The sequence below is a fragment of the Danio aesculapii genome, chromosome 17 (genome assembly GCF_903798145.1).
Source record: "Danio aesculapii chromosome 17, fDanAes4.1, whole genome shotgun sequence".
Classification (NCBI taxonomy): domain Eukaryota; kingdom Metazoa; phylum Chordata; class Actinopteri; order Cypriniformes; family Danionidae; genus Danio; species Danio aesculapii.
This window is the reverse complement of record NC_079451.1, coordinates 7,172,581-7,190,873: the sequence shown is the minus strand read 5'-3', so window position 1 is coordinate 7,190,873 and position 18,293 is coordinate 7,172,581. Positions and strand designations below refer to the sequence as shown.

Here is an 18,293-nt window from a genome sequence, read left to right as displayed (position 1 = left end):
GTGACAAGGCAAAGAGATCCACCCTATGTATCTCAACTGTCTGTATGGGGTGAGGCTGTCTTGGCTGACACACCTCTACAACATCATGTGAAGATCTGGGACAGTACATCTGAACTGGACAACTGGGATCGTGGTCCCCATTTTTAGAAGGGTTACTTCTCATGAAGTAAGAACTGGAAACTGGACTCCGGCAGGGCTGCCCTTCGTCACAGATTCTGTTCACTATTTTTTATGGCAAAATTTCTGAGGGCATAGGGGGTCTGGTTCAGGGATCGCAGGATTTCACCTCTGCTATTTGCAGATTATGTTGTCCTGTTGGCTTCATCAGACCTGGACCTTGAACTTGGACAGCTTGCTGCAGAGTGTGATGCGGCGAGATGAAATTCACACCTCTAAGCCCGGGGTCATGGTGGCTGACCGGAAAAAGGTGGCTATCCATCTACTGGTTATAGGAGAGACTTTGCCCCAGGTGTTGAAGTATCAATGTTTTTTTTCATGAGTTAAGGCTGATTTATACTTCTGCGTCAAGAGCAAGCATATGCTATGGCGTGGCCTACGCGTGGACGCATAGCCCTCGCCGTGGCTGTCGGCGTCGCTGATGTACATCTCTCAAAAAAATTTAACTACACATCGCAACAATGCGTAGTGCAAGATCTGTGATTGGTTGGCTTGGTAGCGCTGACGAGTGTGGGCGGGACCGAGAGCGGCGCGAGCCCGATGGAGCGATTGTTTACAAGTGTGGAGTGCCGTGAGGGAGCTCAGAATGGAAAGTTTTGATTTGTGTTTACCTCATGGTTAAAGTTGCTGCACGTCCGCCAGTTCCTGCCTCAAAATGAGCAAGTTTGAACCACTTGTACATTAAGGAAGCGTTCAGAAAAAACAAAACACCAGCGGAGAAACTCAACACAGAGGAACATAAACACGTCACTCCCAACCAGTGTTTCGGAAGTGTAATTGCAGAGCAACAGAAACAGCGCGCAGAAGTATGAATGCACAGCTACACGCATTGCATGTGCTGTGGGTCACGCTGATCACTTGACGCAGAAGTATAAACCAGCCCTTAGGGAGGAATAGAACGTGAGCTTGACAGACAGATTGGTGCAGCATCAGCAGTAATGCAGTTAATGACCAGTCTGTTGTGGCAAAAAAGGAGCTCGGCTTAAAGGCAAAGCTCTTAATTTACCAGCCAATCTACATTCCTACTTTCACCTATAGTCATAAGCATTGGGTCATGACCAAAAGCACAAGGTCTCTGATGCAAGTGGCAGAAACTAACTTCCAGGGGTGGGGCAGGGTGACCCTTTGGTGAAAAGCTCTGTCACACAGGAAGAACTTAGAGTAGAGCCACTGCTCCTCCACATCAAGAGAAGCCAGTTAAGGTGGCTTGGGCATCTGATTTGGATGCCTCCTGGAAGCCTACTTGGGATGGTGTTCTGAGCTTGTCCCACCGGAGGAGGGCCCCGGGGAAGACCCAGAACACGCTGAAGGGACTATGTCTCTCACCTTGCCTCGAAATGCCTTGGAATAGAGAAGGGTGTCTGAGGACAGGGAAGCAATGCCAGGCCCCGGACAAGCAGCAAACAACGGACAGATTTAATGTTGCTGGGCAACTTTGGCCAGTAGAAGTAGAGATGATCAAGATCACAGCAGAGCAATATGAGAGATTAGGGATGTCTTGTGCTTAAGTAACTTAAAGCAAGGGCCCATAAACTTCCTTTCTATTTTTAATCTTCTTTCTTCTTGCTACAATCATTTCCACTGTCATACATAAGGTTGTGTAAATGAAGACAGGAGTTTTTATTTGAGTTTTTCCAGGTGAAATGTGATATGTTAACAGGAATGTGTTCAATATATACACTTTAAACCTACCAAGGACCAGATGTGTTGCAACAGTCCTGGTAATGTAATTTGTATTATTACTAACAGTGGAACATTGGTATTCCCATCATACAGCAATACAATCATATGTCAAGATATCACACTCCTATATTTCAATTGTTCTGTTCCAGGAAAGTGAAAACATCCCATATTTAAGCCCACAAAGGCGAAGACTGAATTTTGCTTTGGTTAAGAGATGTAAACTTTTCACTGATGAAAATGTCTTTCATGCTCAGTGTGAGTAATTCTGGTGCCAAGTTTCATTTATTCTACATAAACACACATTCAATGTAATTTAGCTTCAGTGAACTTGAGAACAGCTCTCCAACACGGTTTGGAAGTTTAGTATGTAATATTTGTAGTACAATATAGGGTCCCACTTTATATTAAGTGTCCTTAACTACTATGTACTTGCATCAAAAAATAAATACAATGTACTTACTGTGTTCATAATGTATTTGAGAACACTTGTGGTGCTCTTGAGTTGGGATAGGGGTAGGGTTATGGACAGGTTTGGTGGTTTGGGTAGGTTTAAGGGTGGGTTAAGGTGTAAGGGATGGTCAACAGTGTATTTACAGAAGTTAATTACAGAAGTTAATTACAGATGTAATTACATATAGGTATTTAATCAAGCATATGTACACAGTAAATACATGTATTTACACAATAAGTACATTGTAACGAATTATTAATTTCTGTGTAAGTACATATTTGTTAAGGACACTTAATATAAAGTGGGACCTAATATATTACTCCAGAGCTTTTGATGTGTTTTCAGGATAGTCTAATTGCTCTTATTATTTACCATTCTCTTCCATTATTATTACAACAAATGACTTAAACCAGATTTCCAGTGATCTGTATTGAGTGCTACAGTCAGTATTGTACTCTGCATAACTTTGTGAAGACATTGGCCAAAATGTCAGTGGTAAGCCACTAATAAAAAAGCATTTTAATTTATTTTCTAAACCACAAATAGTAGTGCCTTGTGTTACTCTGTACTGACTTTAGATTTCCCCTTAATAATAAAAAATGCCACATCCAACGTTAAGAGGACTTCTTTCACTGGAATTGTGAGTTGTTACTTTCCGACTGCTGATGTGACTGGAGTCCAGTTTTTCCAAGCACAGATAGCCCCAATCGGATACCCATGTGCAATTTACCCTGTCAGCCAGGGCAGGGTTGGATTAAGAGATCAGTGGAGCACAGCTGAGCGACGTGCTGCTTTACTGGGCCGGATCGGCTCTTAGTCCTCTGAGCTTTGAATCCTGCTGTTTAAGGACTGGTTGAGGGATTCCATCAAGAGTGCACCAGGGTTCAGTCACCAGTCGGGGGTAGAAGCATGTGGGCTCCTCTCTCAGCTTTATTCGTTCATGGGAATAATACGTCATCTGTCACTGGTCTCATCCCACATTTCCCAGTCCAGCAGCCCCTCACAGGCAAAGCTCACTTTCAAGAGTGGTGGGATCTGTTGAAGGTTGTGTCATCATATCGACTCTCACGAGTAGGTGACTGTAGGGTTTTCTAATCATAAGTCATCCTTGAACACAGATGTGTTTGGATTGATGACAAATAGGTCATGCGCATCACTTAGCACTGACAGTGACAGGCTCAATGTTGGTTGACTAGATTTTTTATTTTTTTGTTTAACAACATGTTACATTTTAATTTCAATGAAATATTAAAGAACCCCTATTATGCATTAAAAAAGGTCATATTTTGGTTTTGGGTGTTTCCAACAACAGGCCGTTATGCATGAAAGGTCAAAAAACACTTTCATTGTCTTATAGTACGCATTTATTTTGACCAAATTATCTTAACGACTATCATATGATTTGTTCAGCGATTCATTCATTCCCAAACCCCTCCTTAGCGCAAAGTTAACCTTTGCTGATTGGTCCGATGACCCAGTATACTGTGACTGGTCGACTGTGTTCAGCGCGAGACGGAGAGAAACAGCCAATAAATAGTCAGTGCACAGAGTATATGTGTGAGCCCAATGCAGGAGTGCATTAAAGCAATGCAGATAAACACCAGCATATTCCTCTATTCTTAACCACAACCCCAAGTAACTATTTTGAAAATTGACCGCACCGCGCATTTGAAGAACAGCTCATGGTCATAGCAACAAACAGCAGGAGATCGTGAGCACAGAACGCATTAAAATCAGTAAAGGAAGAAGCACGCGTCGCATTTTCAGCGTGGTTTTGGATGCAAAACGTGATAAAGCCCATAGATTTAACCTGAGAGACACATTACAAGCACTGATCTATAACAGATACATGGTTACAAGCCAAGCGAAGCGATTACAAATTACAACACACAATTGAATAAATATTATGCAAAGTAAAGAAAATGAGGCAACAATTTTAATCACACTTCACATTGTGTAGGAAGGAGAAACCCTTGCAGGATCTGGAGGAAGAAGAAACTGGTCCATATAAACTGTGTAACAGTTACTGACAAAGTCCCATATAAAGTACTAGTAGTCAATTCCTGACCCTGCCTTTATAACAAAAGGCCAGCGAATCCCACGCTGCAGGGTAGGTTATTGTATCAAAAATAAAAAAAATGACAGGAACAAACACAGCACACGGTTGGCTACACTGTGGTGTTGTTGTGAAAACACATTTTAACCCTTTATTCCCCACAGCCACATGTCTGGTTATCTCTCAGTGATTGTAATCTTCCTGTCATGATCACATGATCCCATGATCCTTTGCACTCTGCTAGAGTCTGAAGGGAAAGTCTTTACTGCATCCGGTAGTTTTACTGCATCCGGTAGTTCATATTTGGTATTGTTTCATGTCGATACGAACAGGCAAAAGATCCGGACAAAGGACCGAATCTTTTGTTTTCATTCACTTAGAGCTGTGTTGCACACTGCATGGAAGGTAAATTTCAAAAACTCACAATAGGGGCTCTTTAAGAGCATACTCACAACTGCTTAGTATAAATACAAATATTACAGACATAAATCAATAGCAAATATATCCTATTTATTGTTTGGTCCCTCAACATTTATATTTATAACAGTTATATTTAAAATAGTTTCCCACAGTATTTCTTATGGAGAAAGTCTTATTTCTTATTTCAGCTTGGATGAAATAAAAAATAAAATATTAAAAAAGAAGAAAAGGAGGTCAATATTATCAGCCCATTGAGAATTTTATTTATCGGGTACAGAACAAGCCCCTGTTGTCCAATGACTCGCCTAATTAACCTAATTAAGCATTTAAGGTGCACTTTTAGCTGAAGCTATATCTTGCAAAATAACTAGTATCGTGTATTAATTAGTAACAAGTATTATGTACTGTCACCATAGAAAAGACAAAAGAAATTGGTTAATTATAAATTAGTTATTAAAACTAATAATAAAAAACGTGGTAATCTTTTCTCCTTTAAAAAGAACTTTCAATTCTGTTTTTAATTATTATGCAGTGTACTAATTAATCAGTATATATAATAAATATATTAATGTATTATAGATTAATGTAGTTCATTATAGTCTTTAATCAATGACAATTTAATTTCCAATACAAACCTTCCTTCCTTGTCAAAAAAAAAACAAAAAAAAAAACAAGAACACAGACTGTAGGAGGAGTTTTTGGCATGTTTGAGGTGGGGTGATGCAACGTAACCGGAGCCCTTCAACAAGAGCATTGCAAGCTCATTCCTGGTCTCTAATGAGTGCGGCAGGGCGGCCGGCATGATGATCAGAGTCAGATGGGGTGCCCCGAGCAGCCGCCCCCTGCCGAATGTGCCGCCTGACACCCTTTGTTACCTCCAAGTGAGCTGAGACCAGCCCATGAACCATGTAACTAGGTGGTTTCCAGGTTAATGAAAAGCTGTAACTCCAGTCTCACTGTCTCCTTAGAAGTCTAACTAACCCCCAAAACCCCTGCGCTCACCCTAGCAAGCCCCCTTTGAAAAAAACACCAACATTCCAACCCAGAAATGAGCACCGTTGAACGCAAATGAATATAAGTGTTACATAGGCCTGTCCTATTGAAGTGACGTTTATTTGTGAAGGAAATCATCTGGATATAAGCCGGCGACTTGTATGACAGTCAGAGGAGAAAGGACCTGTAATTTTACATTCAGCTGGAAGTGCTTGATCCTGAATATAAACATGTATGAAAAATGGAGGTAAGATTTAAAGTAAACATTGATTTAACCTTACAAACAATCATGGCCTTGAAATACATCCTCTTAATGTTCTGCTAATCTGCTTCCAGATGTTTGTTTGTGAGTTTGTGTGATCGACGGCCCCCTCAGTCGTCTAATTCCTGTCTCCGCCTCAACATGGCTCCAGCACCCTCATTTGCACAGGGTAAATATGTATTCCAGAGTATACATTTTTCTCAGGTCCCCCTCACAAAAAAAGCCTTTGATTCTACCACGGCGGCTTGTTGAAGTAAGAGAGAGGGGGGAAAATGTTCACTCTAGTTGGCATCTAATTTGGAGCAGCGGACATTAAAGCGGCAGCCAGTCACTAATAGGAGCCATTCCTGCAGCTCTCATGGAGAGGAGGTGTGCTGGGCATTTGTGCTGCAGCAGCTCTCTGAGACCTATGCTAATAGATTTCAGCTCTACTAACCTTTCATTCCCCCAATTAGCCAGCTTTAGTGTGGCTGAAAACCCAAGAGAAAGAGAGGGAAAGAGAAAGGGGAACATGAAAAATATAACACTCCATTTTTATATTTTCTGTAGGTTACATGTAAGTAGTGTTTGAACACTTGAAGCTTGCTTCCATGGCAAAGTCGTATTTGAACATTTAGAAAATTTGAAAAATTTGATCAAAACAGACAGACAGAGCAAAACATTTTCAGATAGAATGAAAGAATAATAGACAGAACATGGATGGAGCGAGTAGTAGATGGACAGATAGAAGCATTGACAGATAAAGAACAGACAGATAGAATAACTACTGGATGCTTGGATCAATAAACAGAAAAATCGATTGATTGTTGACTGACTGATTGATTGATTGATTAAAGGACAGACAGACAGTTAGAACTGTGAATAGAACAGTAAACAGAATACAAGACAGATGGATGGATGAATGGATGGATGGATGGTTGAAAGAAAGGAAGGAAGGAAGGAAGGAAGGAAGGAAGGAAGGAAGAAGGGAAAGAAGGAACTAAAAGAGAACATGTTTGTTTGTTAGTTGGTTGGTTGGTTGGTTGGTTGGTTTAGGTTGGTTGGTTGGTTGGTTTAGGTCGGTTGGTTGGTTTAGGTTGGTTGGTTGGTTTAGGTCGGTTGGTTGGTTGGTTTAGGTCATTCAGTTGGTTGATTGGTGTGTTGGTTTAGGTTAGTTGGTTGCTTGAAGTCGGTTGATTGGTTGGTTGTTTGGTTGATTGGTTTATGTCAGTTGATTGGTTATTGGTTGGTTGGTTCAGGTTGGTTAATTGGTTGGTTGGTTTAGGTCGGTTGATTGGTTTAGGTCAGTTGGTTGGTTGGTTAGTTTAGGTCGGTTGGTTGGTCGGTTTGTGGACTGATTGGTTGGTGGACTGATTGGTTGGTTTAGGTTAGATGATTGATTGGTTGATTGGTTGGTTGGTTGGTTTACACCAGTTGGTTGATTTAGGTCGGTTGGTTGGTTTAGGTCGGTCAGTTGGTTGGTTGGTGTGTTTGTTTAGGTTGATTGGTTGGTTGGTTTAGGTCAGTCAGTTGGTAGGTTGGTGTGTTGGTTTAGGTTGATTGGTTGGTTCATTGGTTTAAGTCGGTTGATTGGTTGGTTGGTTTAGGTGGGTTGGTTGGTTTAGGTCAGTTGATAGGCTTAGGTTAGTTGGTTGGTTGGCTGGCTGGTTTAGGTTGGTTGAAATATAGGTATACGTATCAACAGAAAAAAAGACAGACAGCTAGTATGATGAATGAAATATATACAGATTGACACGCTGAATGATTGAAATGTTGAAAATGTTAATATTCTGTTAGCAGACAATAATTGATTGAACCTTTGATGGAAGAAATGTTAAAAACTGTAGACAGAAAGGTTAAATGGATGCATAGACAGGCCAAATTAACAATTGTTCAACAGATGGATAGATTACAGATAGATTGACAGATGATAGGATTACATATAGATATAATGTTGGATCGATGAATGGACAGATGAACATATAAATAGATGTGGATATCATATTAATTAGATTATATTAATTAGATATTATATTAAATATTAATAGATTGACAGAGTGCTTAAGACAGATGGGTTTACTGATGAGAATAAATTCTTGAAATAAATGGATAGATTGATGGATAGATAGTTGAATTGCTTGAACTTTGGATAGAGGAAATGGATAGATGGATGGGAGCACTGCTTGAACATTGGATAGAAAAAGTACATGGATAAATGGATGGATGGATGGACGGACAGATTGCTTGAACTTTGGATAGAAGAAATGGATGGATGGATGGATGGATGGATGGATGAATGGATGGAAGAATTGCTTGAAGTTTGGATAAAAGAAATGAATGGATGGATAGATGGATGAATAGATTGCTTGAACTTTGGATAGGAGAAATGTATTAATGGATGGATGGATGGATGGATGGACGGACGGATGGATGGACGGACGGATTGCTTGAACTTTAGATAGAAGAAATGGATGGATTGATGGATGGTTGAATAGACTGATGGACGCAGCATTGGACACAGCATTGGATGAACTAATGGAAAATACAATCTTAGAACAATACAACAATGGATGAAACGATGGGCAGAAAATTTGATGGATGGGTCATTGGAAGGATGGATGGATGAATAGAAAGACATATAGATAGAAATTAGATATTAATAACATAACAAAGGATATAACAATATAACAGACAGACAAACAGACAGACAGACAGACAGATAGACAGATAGATAGATAGATAGATAGATAGATAGATAGATAGATAGATAGATAGATAGATAGATAGATAGATAGATAGATAGATAGATAGATAGATAGATAGATAGATAGATAGATCAGAGCACATATGCAAGCCACACTTACATACGCTATGCAGTTGACTAGTTGCGCTCACTCAAACAGCAAAACCCACAGAAAACAAATAAATAAAACTGGCGCTCTTTAGACAGGGCTTTTATCACTTCTTGAGGAAGAGCATTACAAAGAAAATAGAGAGTGCACTTTTAACCCTGACCCCGTGTGAGGAGAGAGCGGCCTAACTGTGGCCTTACCTGTAATAAACCTCTACCAGCACAACTAGATCCTAAATCACTCTACAGGACTCTAGAGTATCGAATGTCGCTACAAGAGTACACACAGACACACAGCCGCAAACAAACACATGCAAATCCACGCATCGCAACACAAATAAGCCACCTTGACTATCCCGCTTCCTCTTCAAAGTAGAAATACACAACCTAATTATCATCTCAAAAAGTTTATTTACCAGAACACGGTAGCGGAAAATGTGAAACTTCATCGCGTATGTGTGAGGGGTGTTATTCACAGAGTCAGAGGTCTTGGCAGGGCACCCAAAAGCTGTAAAGGTTTAGTACCGACTCACAACCTGTTTACTCCATACTGAGCGACTCCAGTGTGAGGGAACTGATTCATTTGCTTTTTCCCTCTATTTAACATTCCTTCTTTCTTGTTTTTTATTTTCATAAAGATTGTTCTGACAGAATGTGTAACATGCATCTTTACTATATAACACTAAGCCAAGTTGCATATGTAAGCATCACATTTAGTGAATTCAACTGAGAAGAAAAACCGGTTCATTTCTAATTTAAAATTGACTGAAATTCCTACTCATTATCGTAATTTGTTTGGGAATCAGGCTATTGCATATGTAAATTCCCTTATAGGGCACTGATTGGAAAAAAAAACTGTGTCAGAAGAAGACTTTAGAACTTTTATGACTTCATAAAAAACTATGTCAACGAAGTTACCATATATAGTTCTTGGTCCAATAAATGGTTAACCCTATAAAGCCCGACCAGAGTTGTGTTAGGCCACGGTCAAGGCCCGTTCACACTGGAATGCTTTTTGCTCAAGTTTTTTGTTGACGTTTAATGCCTCGTGACTAAATAAAGGGTGCCAATGTGATAGTGTACCCCAAAAGCGCAAAACGGCAGCTGTAGAAGCGTCATTTTTAAAGAAACGCCTCATGCTCGTTTTCTGGTTTTGATGCGCCACGTCAAAACATTCTACACCAATCAGATTGGCACGTTTGTTCACGTTTATGGAGCTGCTGAAGTTACAGTACACACCACTTGGAGGCGCTCAAGCACAAAGCTGTCAATGTGAGAGCACAATGAAGAAGATGCACAGAGGCGTTATGAACGTTGAGCATACCATCCATGCTTTTGCGAATTGCCGGTATCTTTAACAACAAGCATGTCAACTTTCTCTCTTCTTATTAAAGTTGTGTAGTATCACCCTGTGCACCGGGGTCGTTCTGTTTTTCATTAAGCGCCATCTAACGTCAAAGAGTGATTTTGTATTCTCTTCATCTCGACGCCAGTGTAAATCACTTGGGCTTTAATGTGGAAAACCACTGATGATAAACGCAAGCGAAAAGTTTCCCGGTGTGTACGAGCCTTCACACTGCACTTTTTTCCTCATAGACTTTCATTCATATGCATGCAAATGCAACAGACCGGAAACACAAGCTCATGCGAAAATTTCCACAGTTTGCTGGGTTGAAGCTACGGTCACACTAGGCTTTGTGTGTGCGAAATTCTGTCGTACGGCGCTGCGAAAAGGGGCGGGATTAAACAAGATGATTAGATATTTAAAAAAGCGAGCGATCGCTCCATGTTTTAAATTTCTGCCCAGAGAGGTCATGTTTTTATCCTCGATTGGTCTCATGCAGTCAAGTGATGCGATTTCGCAGGTCAGAGTTCACCAAGCTTGAACTTTGCACCGCAGCAACATGCGAAACTTAATGCATGACCTCGTGTTTCCAGTCTGACGCATTCGCGTGCGTATGAATGGAAGTCTATGGGAGGAAAAGCCCAGTGTGACCGCAGCTTTATAATGATCAAGCTTGGTGAACTGTGACCTACGAAATCACATCACTATTGAGACCAATAGAAGATCAAAACATGACCTCTTTGTACAGAAATGTAAAATATAGACCAATCGCCTGCTTTTTTTAACATCTAAATCATCTTGCCGTATGACAGAATTTTGCAAGCACAAACTCTAGTGTGACCATGGCATTACTTCAAACAGTAATTGATTAGATAATTAATATTGTATTTAAATTACTTTTCTAATCACGGTGTCTGAAAAAGAATGGAATTACTCAGTAAAGAAAAAACTGAAAATGACATGAAATCCCAACAAATCTCAACATAAATAACATGAAACTTTCTTAATTTCTTTAAAGTCAAACTGGGTCTTTAGCTTTATTTACAAATGTAATACTTATAGAAACACCATCTATAGTCATTTTTTTTTTTCAATATCAATTGTCAGAAAAGTGTATAAATAAACTTTTATAATATATATATAAAACAAAAAATACAATTACTCCACATGTCTAAATTGATTTTTACACAACTGTTAAATATACTATATTGTAGGGCATGTATATTATAAGTAGCTCTAAATAAATGACCTAAACATTTAAAGTAATCCGTTTCATTAGTTTTCAGTGTACATTACTTTTCAAGTAATTTAATTACAGTAAATGACATATGAAATAAAATTCTGATTTTTATTAAAACTGACCAATTTATTGAAAAATAAAAGAACAATAAAAAAACAGGTCTTTACTGCTCATCTGATGTGTGACTACTTTTACCTTTTACTTATTAGGTACACCGGTTCAACTGCTAATTTATACAAATATCTAATCATCCAATCATGTGAAAGCCACATAATGCATTTGGGGACATAGTCATGGTGTCTGCTAAAGTTCAAGCCAAGCATCAGAATGGGGAGGAAAGGTGATTCAGGTGACTTTAGATGTACAGTAACGTAGCCATTGAAGTTGTGATTATTTCAGAAACTGTTAACATACTGGAATCACACACAACTCTCTAACATTTGCAAAGAAAAATCCAAAAGAGAAGAAAAAGTCCATTGAGTGGCAGTTTTGTGGGTGAAAATGCCTTGTTGATGTCAGAGGTCAGATGAGAATGACCCGACTGGTTCAGATGATTAAAAGGCATCTCTGAATGCACAACAAATCACATTATCAATGATGGGTTTCACACAATCGATTTGTGTTGTTTACTCTAATTTTAAATAAGTAGCTTGAGCAAACAGCAAACTTCATATTTTTAAATGTACACAATATTCGGTTTCAGTTGTAAGTACACTATCTGGCAAAAGTCTTGTCGCCTATCCAAGTTTTAGGAACAACAAATAATAACTTGACTTCTAGTTGATCATTTGGTATCAGAAGTATTTGGTATCTTTGCTAAGACAAAAGTCTCGTCACTTAACAGAAATAATGTACAGTATAGAATATAAAGTCATGGTGCAGTGGAAAAACAATAAAAATTGTGTATAACTCATATGAGCTTGAACGACTGCATTCATACATCTCTGCAGTGACTCAAATAACTTATTAAAGTCAACTGAAATGACAAAGAAAGCAGAGTTCTCCCAGAGTTCATCAATATTCTTTAGATTCTCAATAATGTTCATGTCTGGTGACTGTGCTGGCCAACCATACAACACTTTGACCTTCTTTGCCTTCAGGAACTTTGATGTGGAGGCTGAAGTATGAGAAGAAGCGCTATCCTGCTGAAGGATTTGCCCTCTCCAGTGGTTTGTAATGTGATGGGCATCCCAAATGTCTTGATACCTCAGGCTGTTGATGTTGCCATTTACTCTGCAGAACTCTTGCACGCCCCCATACTGAATGTAACCTCAAACCATGATTTTTCCTTTACCAAACCTGACTGATTTCTAGCACAATCTTGGGTCCATACAGGTTCCAGTAGGTCTTATGCAGTATTTGTGATGATTGGGATGAAGTTCAACAGATGATTCATCTGAAAAATCTGATCTTTTACAACTGAGTTCAATTACAAGACTTTCGTCAGGCAGTGTACAACAACATACTGGAATAAATATCAGCTTTTCAAGATGTTTCAGTTCAAGTTTTTGTTCACACTGACTTTAAGGCAGTTCTGAAAGTAGAAGTGCAACTGTAAATCCCCAATAATATGTCTCTAATTCAATTTTCATTCTTAGTTTTATGCTCAAAAGTCTACTGCACTGATTGTGAGGCAAAGCAAGTACGAGGCAGGCATTTGATGTAGGAGAGCCATTTGGTGCTGTTTTTTTAATAAAACACTGATTCACATGATCTTTTAGAAACACATGTATGAAAATAATAGATTTTTTTAGATAAATTACGTGAAATAATGAGACGAGCAACTTAAGGACATTAAAAAGTATTCCTTAAACATTGTGGGAGAATAAGTAAATGATGCATTTCATTTTCCTAAGAAATATTCCACAACTTCCACACAAAGAACTTCTGTTGAACACAAAACAAGATATTTTGAAGAAAGCTGAGACAAATACTATGAAAGTAAATGGTTATAGGTTTCCAGATTTCTTCTGGATTTACTTGTGTGTTTAATAGAAGAAAGTCAAGCAGGTTGTCAACAGGTAAAGGATGAGTAAATGATGACAGAATTTAATTTTTTGGTGAACTATCCCTTTAAGAAGTGAAATGAATGAAGGAGAATGACATGAATGCTATTTTACCTGGTCTTCACAACATCCAACGGGTGCATCAAACAAATCTCCACAAGACCTACAGAAGACAAAAAGAAGTAATTACGTATCTGTAACACTGCCCCGTTAAAACGGACATAAATCGGTCATTAAAACGGGACATGAGCGCAACCGAACATGTTATTATTCGCTCACAGGCCATTAAGCTGTCATTACCAAATGCAGAGCTTTCTTTCCTTCTCTTTCACTCTCTCTTGTCATATTTCACTGAGCGTTTTAAAGTAACATTTCAGCATAATCCAATTTCAAAGTCTTACTGCACTGTACAGCAAAAGTTTCAACTGCATAATCATCCCAAAACACACACACACACACACACACACACACACACAGCTTTATTTCATACAAACTCCTCAAGATCCTGCCAAGCGCAAAGTCTCCTGAGACTCAAACTTTTGACCTAATTCACAAACATTTGGCCATGTTAAAATGGTGATGAATTATACACCGCCGTCTATATATTTGTAAATACAAATAAAAAGTCACAGATGTTTGTGTGACTCCATTCATCGTCTGTCTGGGTAAATGTGTGTGGTTTGTCCGTGTCAGTATTCAGCAGGCGGAGGTTTCCCCCCCAAAAAATCCCTACGTATGTAAGAGTCCCTTGAACTCACATCCGACAGGAGCTATTTGGCCAGCAGCCACCTTCGTCACTCTGATCTTGTTTTTGCCTCCTTGCCACTCCACTGCAACTGACAAGCATGCGGTAAGGGATCTGGCAACAAAATGGCCTCCATGCAGAGACGTGGGACGCTGCGCTCGCCTGGCCTGCAAGTCATTACCATCATCCATTTTATTCGGTTCCAACGCGCTGATGGACGTAAAATCCCAAAGTATTTTCGAATCCTATTTTATCTGGACCGGCCCACAGAGAAGCTGCCGTAATGGCCTTTCTAATGCCAGGATTCCAGTTCATAAGCGCTCGGGCCATGACAGAAGGGGTGAGGGCTGTTTAACATGCTGAATAATGGGGATTTCACACTGCAAAAGACATCGTTCTTACCACACAGATCAGGTTACTTTTAACAGAGATGGTGAACAACTGTTAAAATCGCATCAGTGTTGAGCTGCAAGTTATGTAAATAGTATAAAGTCTCTGTTGTATGCTAAACAGTTCGTAGAATGCCTCTTATTTTGTTTATGGTAGCAGTTTGAGGGGGTGTTACTGTAGATTAAATGAGTGTAATTCATCGCAATGTGGTTGTAGAGGCACTTTTGCACAATTACGCATCCGCATCACAATTCTCAGTTCTGTTCAGGCATTTATTTGAATGGTTTCCTTCACAGATTCCTCTGTGTGTACACAGCTGCTGAAAAATATGGCCCTATTCTAATTTCTTCCATTAAATGCATTGTCAATAAATAAGACATTGCTTCCTTGGGGACTTTCCAGGAAAGTAATAATCAAGAGAAATTCCAAAGAGGAATTGTGGTCCACTATTGTGACTTTAGGCTAATTCACACCAAGGAGGATATCTATAATGATAAAGATATAGTTAAAAGAAATCATTTTAAAATGTAATGTCAATTTGTCTTGTGTTCTAATTATAGCTTCACAGCTAGATTAATTTAGTCACATACTGTATAATATATATATAAAAATGTCATAACAGTATAATTATGAACTGTCAACTTGATGCCTTTGAACTGCTTAATTAAATTTTTGACAAAAAGGCTATCATTTATATCTACCATGATTCACAGAAGACGCATTCGGTAAAAAAAACTGTTTGTATGCCAAAAAATATATTGTCAATATTTAAAACAAGAATAACTTAATGAGATAGTAAAGGTACAGTATGTAAATTTGACACCCAGTGGTTGAACTAGGCATTGCATTCCTAGATCAAAACAAACGCAAGTGCAGGTTGCCAGATTGAGGACTAACAGGAGGGAGTCTGACGATGGAGCCTAAAGACTGATTTAAACTGTGTTCTACATAAAAGCAACAGCACATGATGGAAGGAATATTTTCTATTAAAAGGAGTTTTTGTTCTAACCAACACCTCAAATTGATATATTAGAAATGGCTTCTATTTCTTGCAGATAAACAACAGAAAACTGACAATGATCACCTCAGGTACACCTCATGTGCTTTATTCAGTGTTAAATGCTAATAATGTGAGTTTGAATGACATTTTACATGACATTTATTACTATACTACTGAAAGCAGCAGCAGATAGGTCACCTCAGATCTTCTATTTTAAAACTGACTCAGTGTAAACACACAGTGATTCAGCATCTTCATTTAATAATGTTAAAGAGGATTAATATGTATTAAATAGATTATAAACCTTTTCATGAGCAAGTGCATATTCTACGCTTCTGAATGGCTGTATTTAAATTTCTGTCGTGTTTTGTTTGAGGCAAACAGCCAATTGCTTATCACTGCTAATCTCCTCACGTAGTGTGTTGTTAGTAAACAGGATTACAATATAACCTGCTCCCTTAATGTTTACGTTTGTAATATTTATATTATTTGTTAATTAATAGCCTCATGTGGAACTCTGAATCTGCGTCTCATTTCGGAGTCTGCTACTGTCCACCAGAGGTCGCATTTCGGTCACAGATCCATGCTTTGAGAGTCTTTCCAAATAATTGAATAAAATAGCGGTTTTCCAACAATGCAACACAGGGTGCTGAAATATAATTGGCTAAACTGGCAATGGACAGGTTAAAAGAACTAAAACAAAGACAGACGTTCTGACACATAATGCACATTTTCAAAACAGAATGTCTGACTTTAGCATTGTTTTTCAGATAAACAAGAATGTTCACTTAGCATGTTTCTTAAATATCTGCAAACATATTATGGTATTTTTATGCTTCAGAAGACTCAAAAACGTACACACACACACACTCTTTGTTTTATTATCAAGCATTATTTAAATGTATTATTTAAAAAAGATTTCATTTCAAAAATACTAATTCATTTTCATTTTAAATCTCTTTATTTTGGCATTTTCCTTGAAACTATACATTTGACTGGTTATACTTGTTAAAATAATTATGATATGTAAATTAGCATGATTAATTATTCTTCTTTATTTATTTATTTTATTAAGTTAACATTATGATAATTTTGAAACTGTATTTCACAAAAGCTACTTTTAATGCATTAATATGTTTAATATGCCTTCCATTTACACATAAGCACCTTTATAAACCAAAATGGATGTCTCATCTTTGACCCATATACAAAGGCTATACAGACAGGTTGGTGCTGTCTGTCTTTTTGCATGTTACCTGTCGGGAAATGTCAGTCTTTTGAACAGAAAATGTGGCATATATTCATAAACAAATCCTACCAGTAGGACTGGTGAAAGCTTGTGGATTATGCATAAGTATGACGAAAATGAGGAGAAAGGAAGCAAATTAGGTATGTCATACAGTCTCCTTGTCGCCCAAGGCGATATAACGCAGTAACGTTTATCATTAATTAATCACGGCTGTCAGGGCATCACAGGGGAAAATAATGTTACGCACTCAGGAGACACATGTTTTCCATTTCAGCACTCTATCCATCCTGAGGAAATAAAAGAGAAGGAGGCCTGTGAGAGTCATCCCAGCAGCGAGACAGCTGGAGGAACAGACCCATCTGTACTTGACGCTGAGGTGAAGTCTATGGTAAAGGATGTCTTTTTAAAATGCCACGCCACTTGATAAACATTTTCATTACAGTGAATTAATTGCAGTAATTTTGTGAAGCAGGAAATGGTCCCAGAATAACATTCCATCATTTACTTCAGATTTCGGGGGATTTAGGGCTTATTGTTCAGAACTGATTTAAGCAAAGTATCATCAATTCAGTTCCTGAATTTCATGGTGACAGATAGATATCAGAGAACAATTTAACATATTGTATCAATGCATTCTGGGTAGAATGTATGCAGCTTAAGTAAGTACAAATAGTTTACTTCCAAGCCTGACTCAACTATGATATGGTTGTTTTTGACCATATTTGACAGGGAATATATGTTTTGAAATATAGGCTAAATTATAATAATACTCGACAAAAAGGGACAAAATTATCAGTTTTATGAGAACAAAGAAAGAGTGCTGTACTGAACTCATATTATTTAGCTATACATAGGTATATCCAAATTTTCATTATATGACAACAAGAATCAAGACGCAATATTGTAATTGAAATTTAAATTTGGATTCTGTCTCTTTATAACAGTTGTTGCATCTCTGTCATTTGAAGTGCATTGGTTATTAATAACATCACAGTATTAATGACCTACTAATTAATCAATCTGAGATTTCAGTGCTGCCGTAAGATGCACCACATGACGGTTCCTTTTTTGGCTCCCTATCATTTTGCTTTATTTCATGTTTGATTCATAAGATCCCTCTTATGTCACACGACATTGTACCCTTTCCCATGTAAAATATGATTGACTACATATAGGTGTGCTTATCATGTTCAAATCCAAATATTGAACAATCAAGAAAACTCAGTAAGCTTCCAAACATAGGTTGAATACTGAAAGTTTGCAATGCTGTTTGAAAATGTTTGTTGAAATGTGGAATCTTTAAAATGGGGTGAAAATAAAAAAAAACTTTACTCTTGTTACTCTATTTACTCAAAAGATGTGTTCATGCCACAAGTGAACCATTTTGGATTTCTCAAAGAACCTTTTAGGGATTTTTAATATGTAAAAAAAAACAAAAACCAACTA

General features: G+C 38.2%; 1 protein-coding gene across 1 annotated transcript in view; it reads right to left on the bottom strand.

The window, feature by feature from the left end:
• The window catches only part of slc25a21 (solute carrier family 25 member 21), a 197,881-nt gene that overhangs the window by 57,646 nt on the left and 121,942 nt on the right, over window positions 1–18,293 (bottom strand). The window contains exon 3 of the mRNA XM_056476979.1: window positions 13,578–13,626. Within this exon, the coding sequence (XP_056332954.1) occupies window positions 13,578–13,626 (49 nt within the window). The remainder of the gene's footprint in view (window positions 1–13,577; window positions 13,627–18,293) is intronic.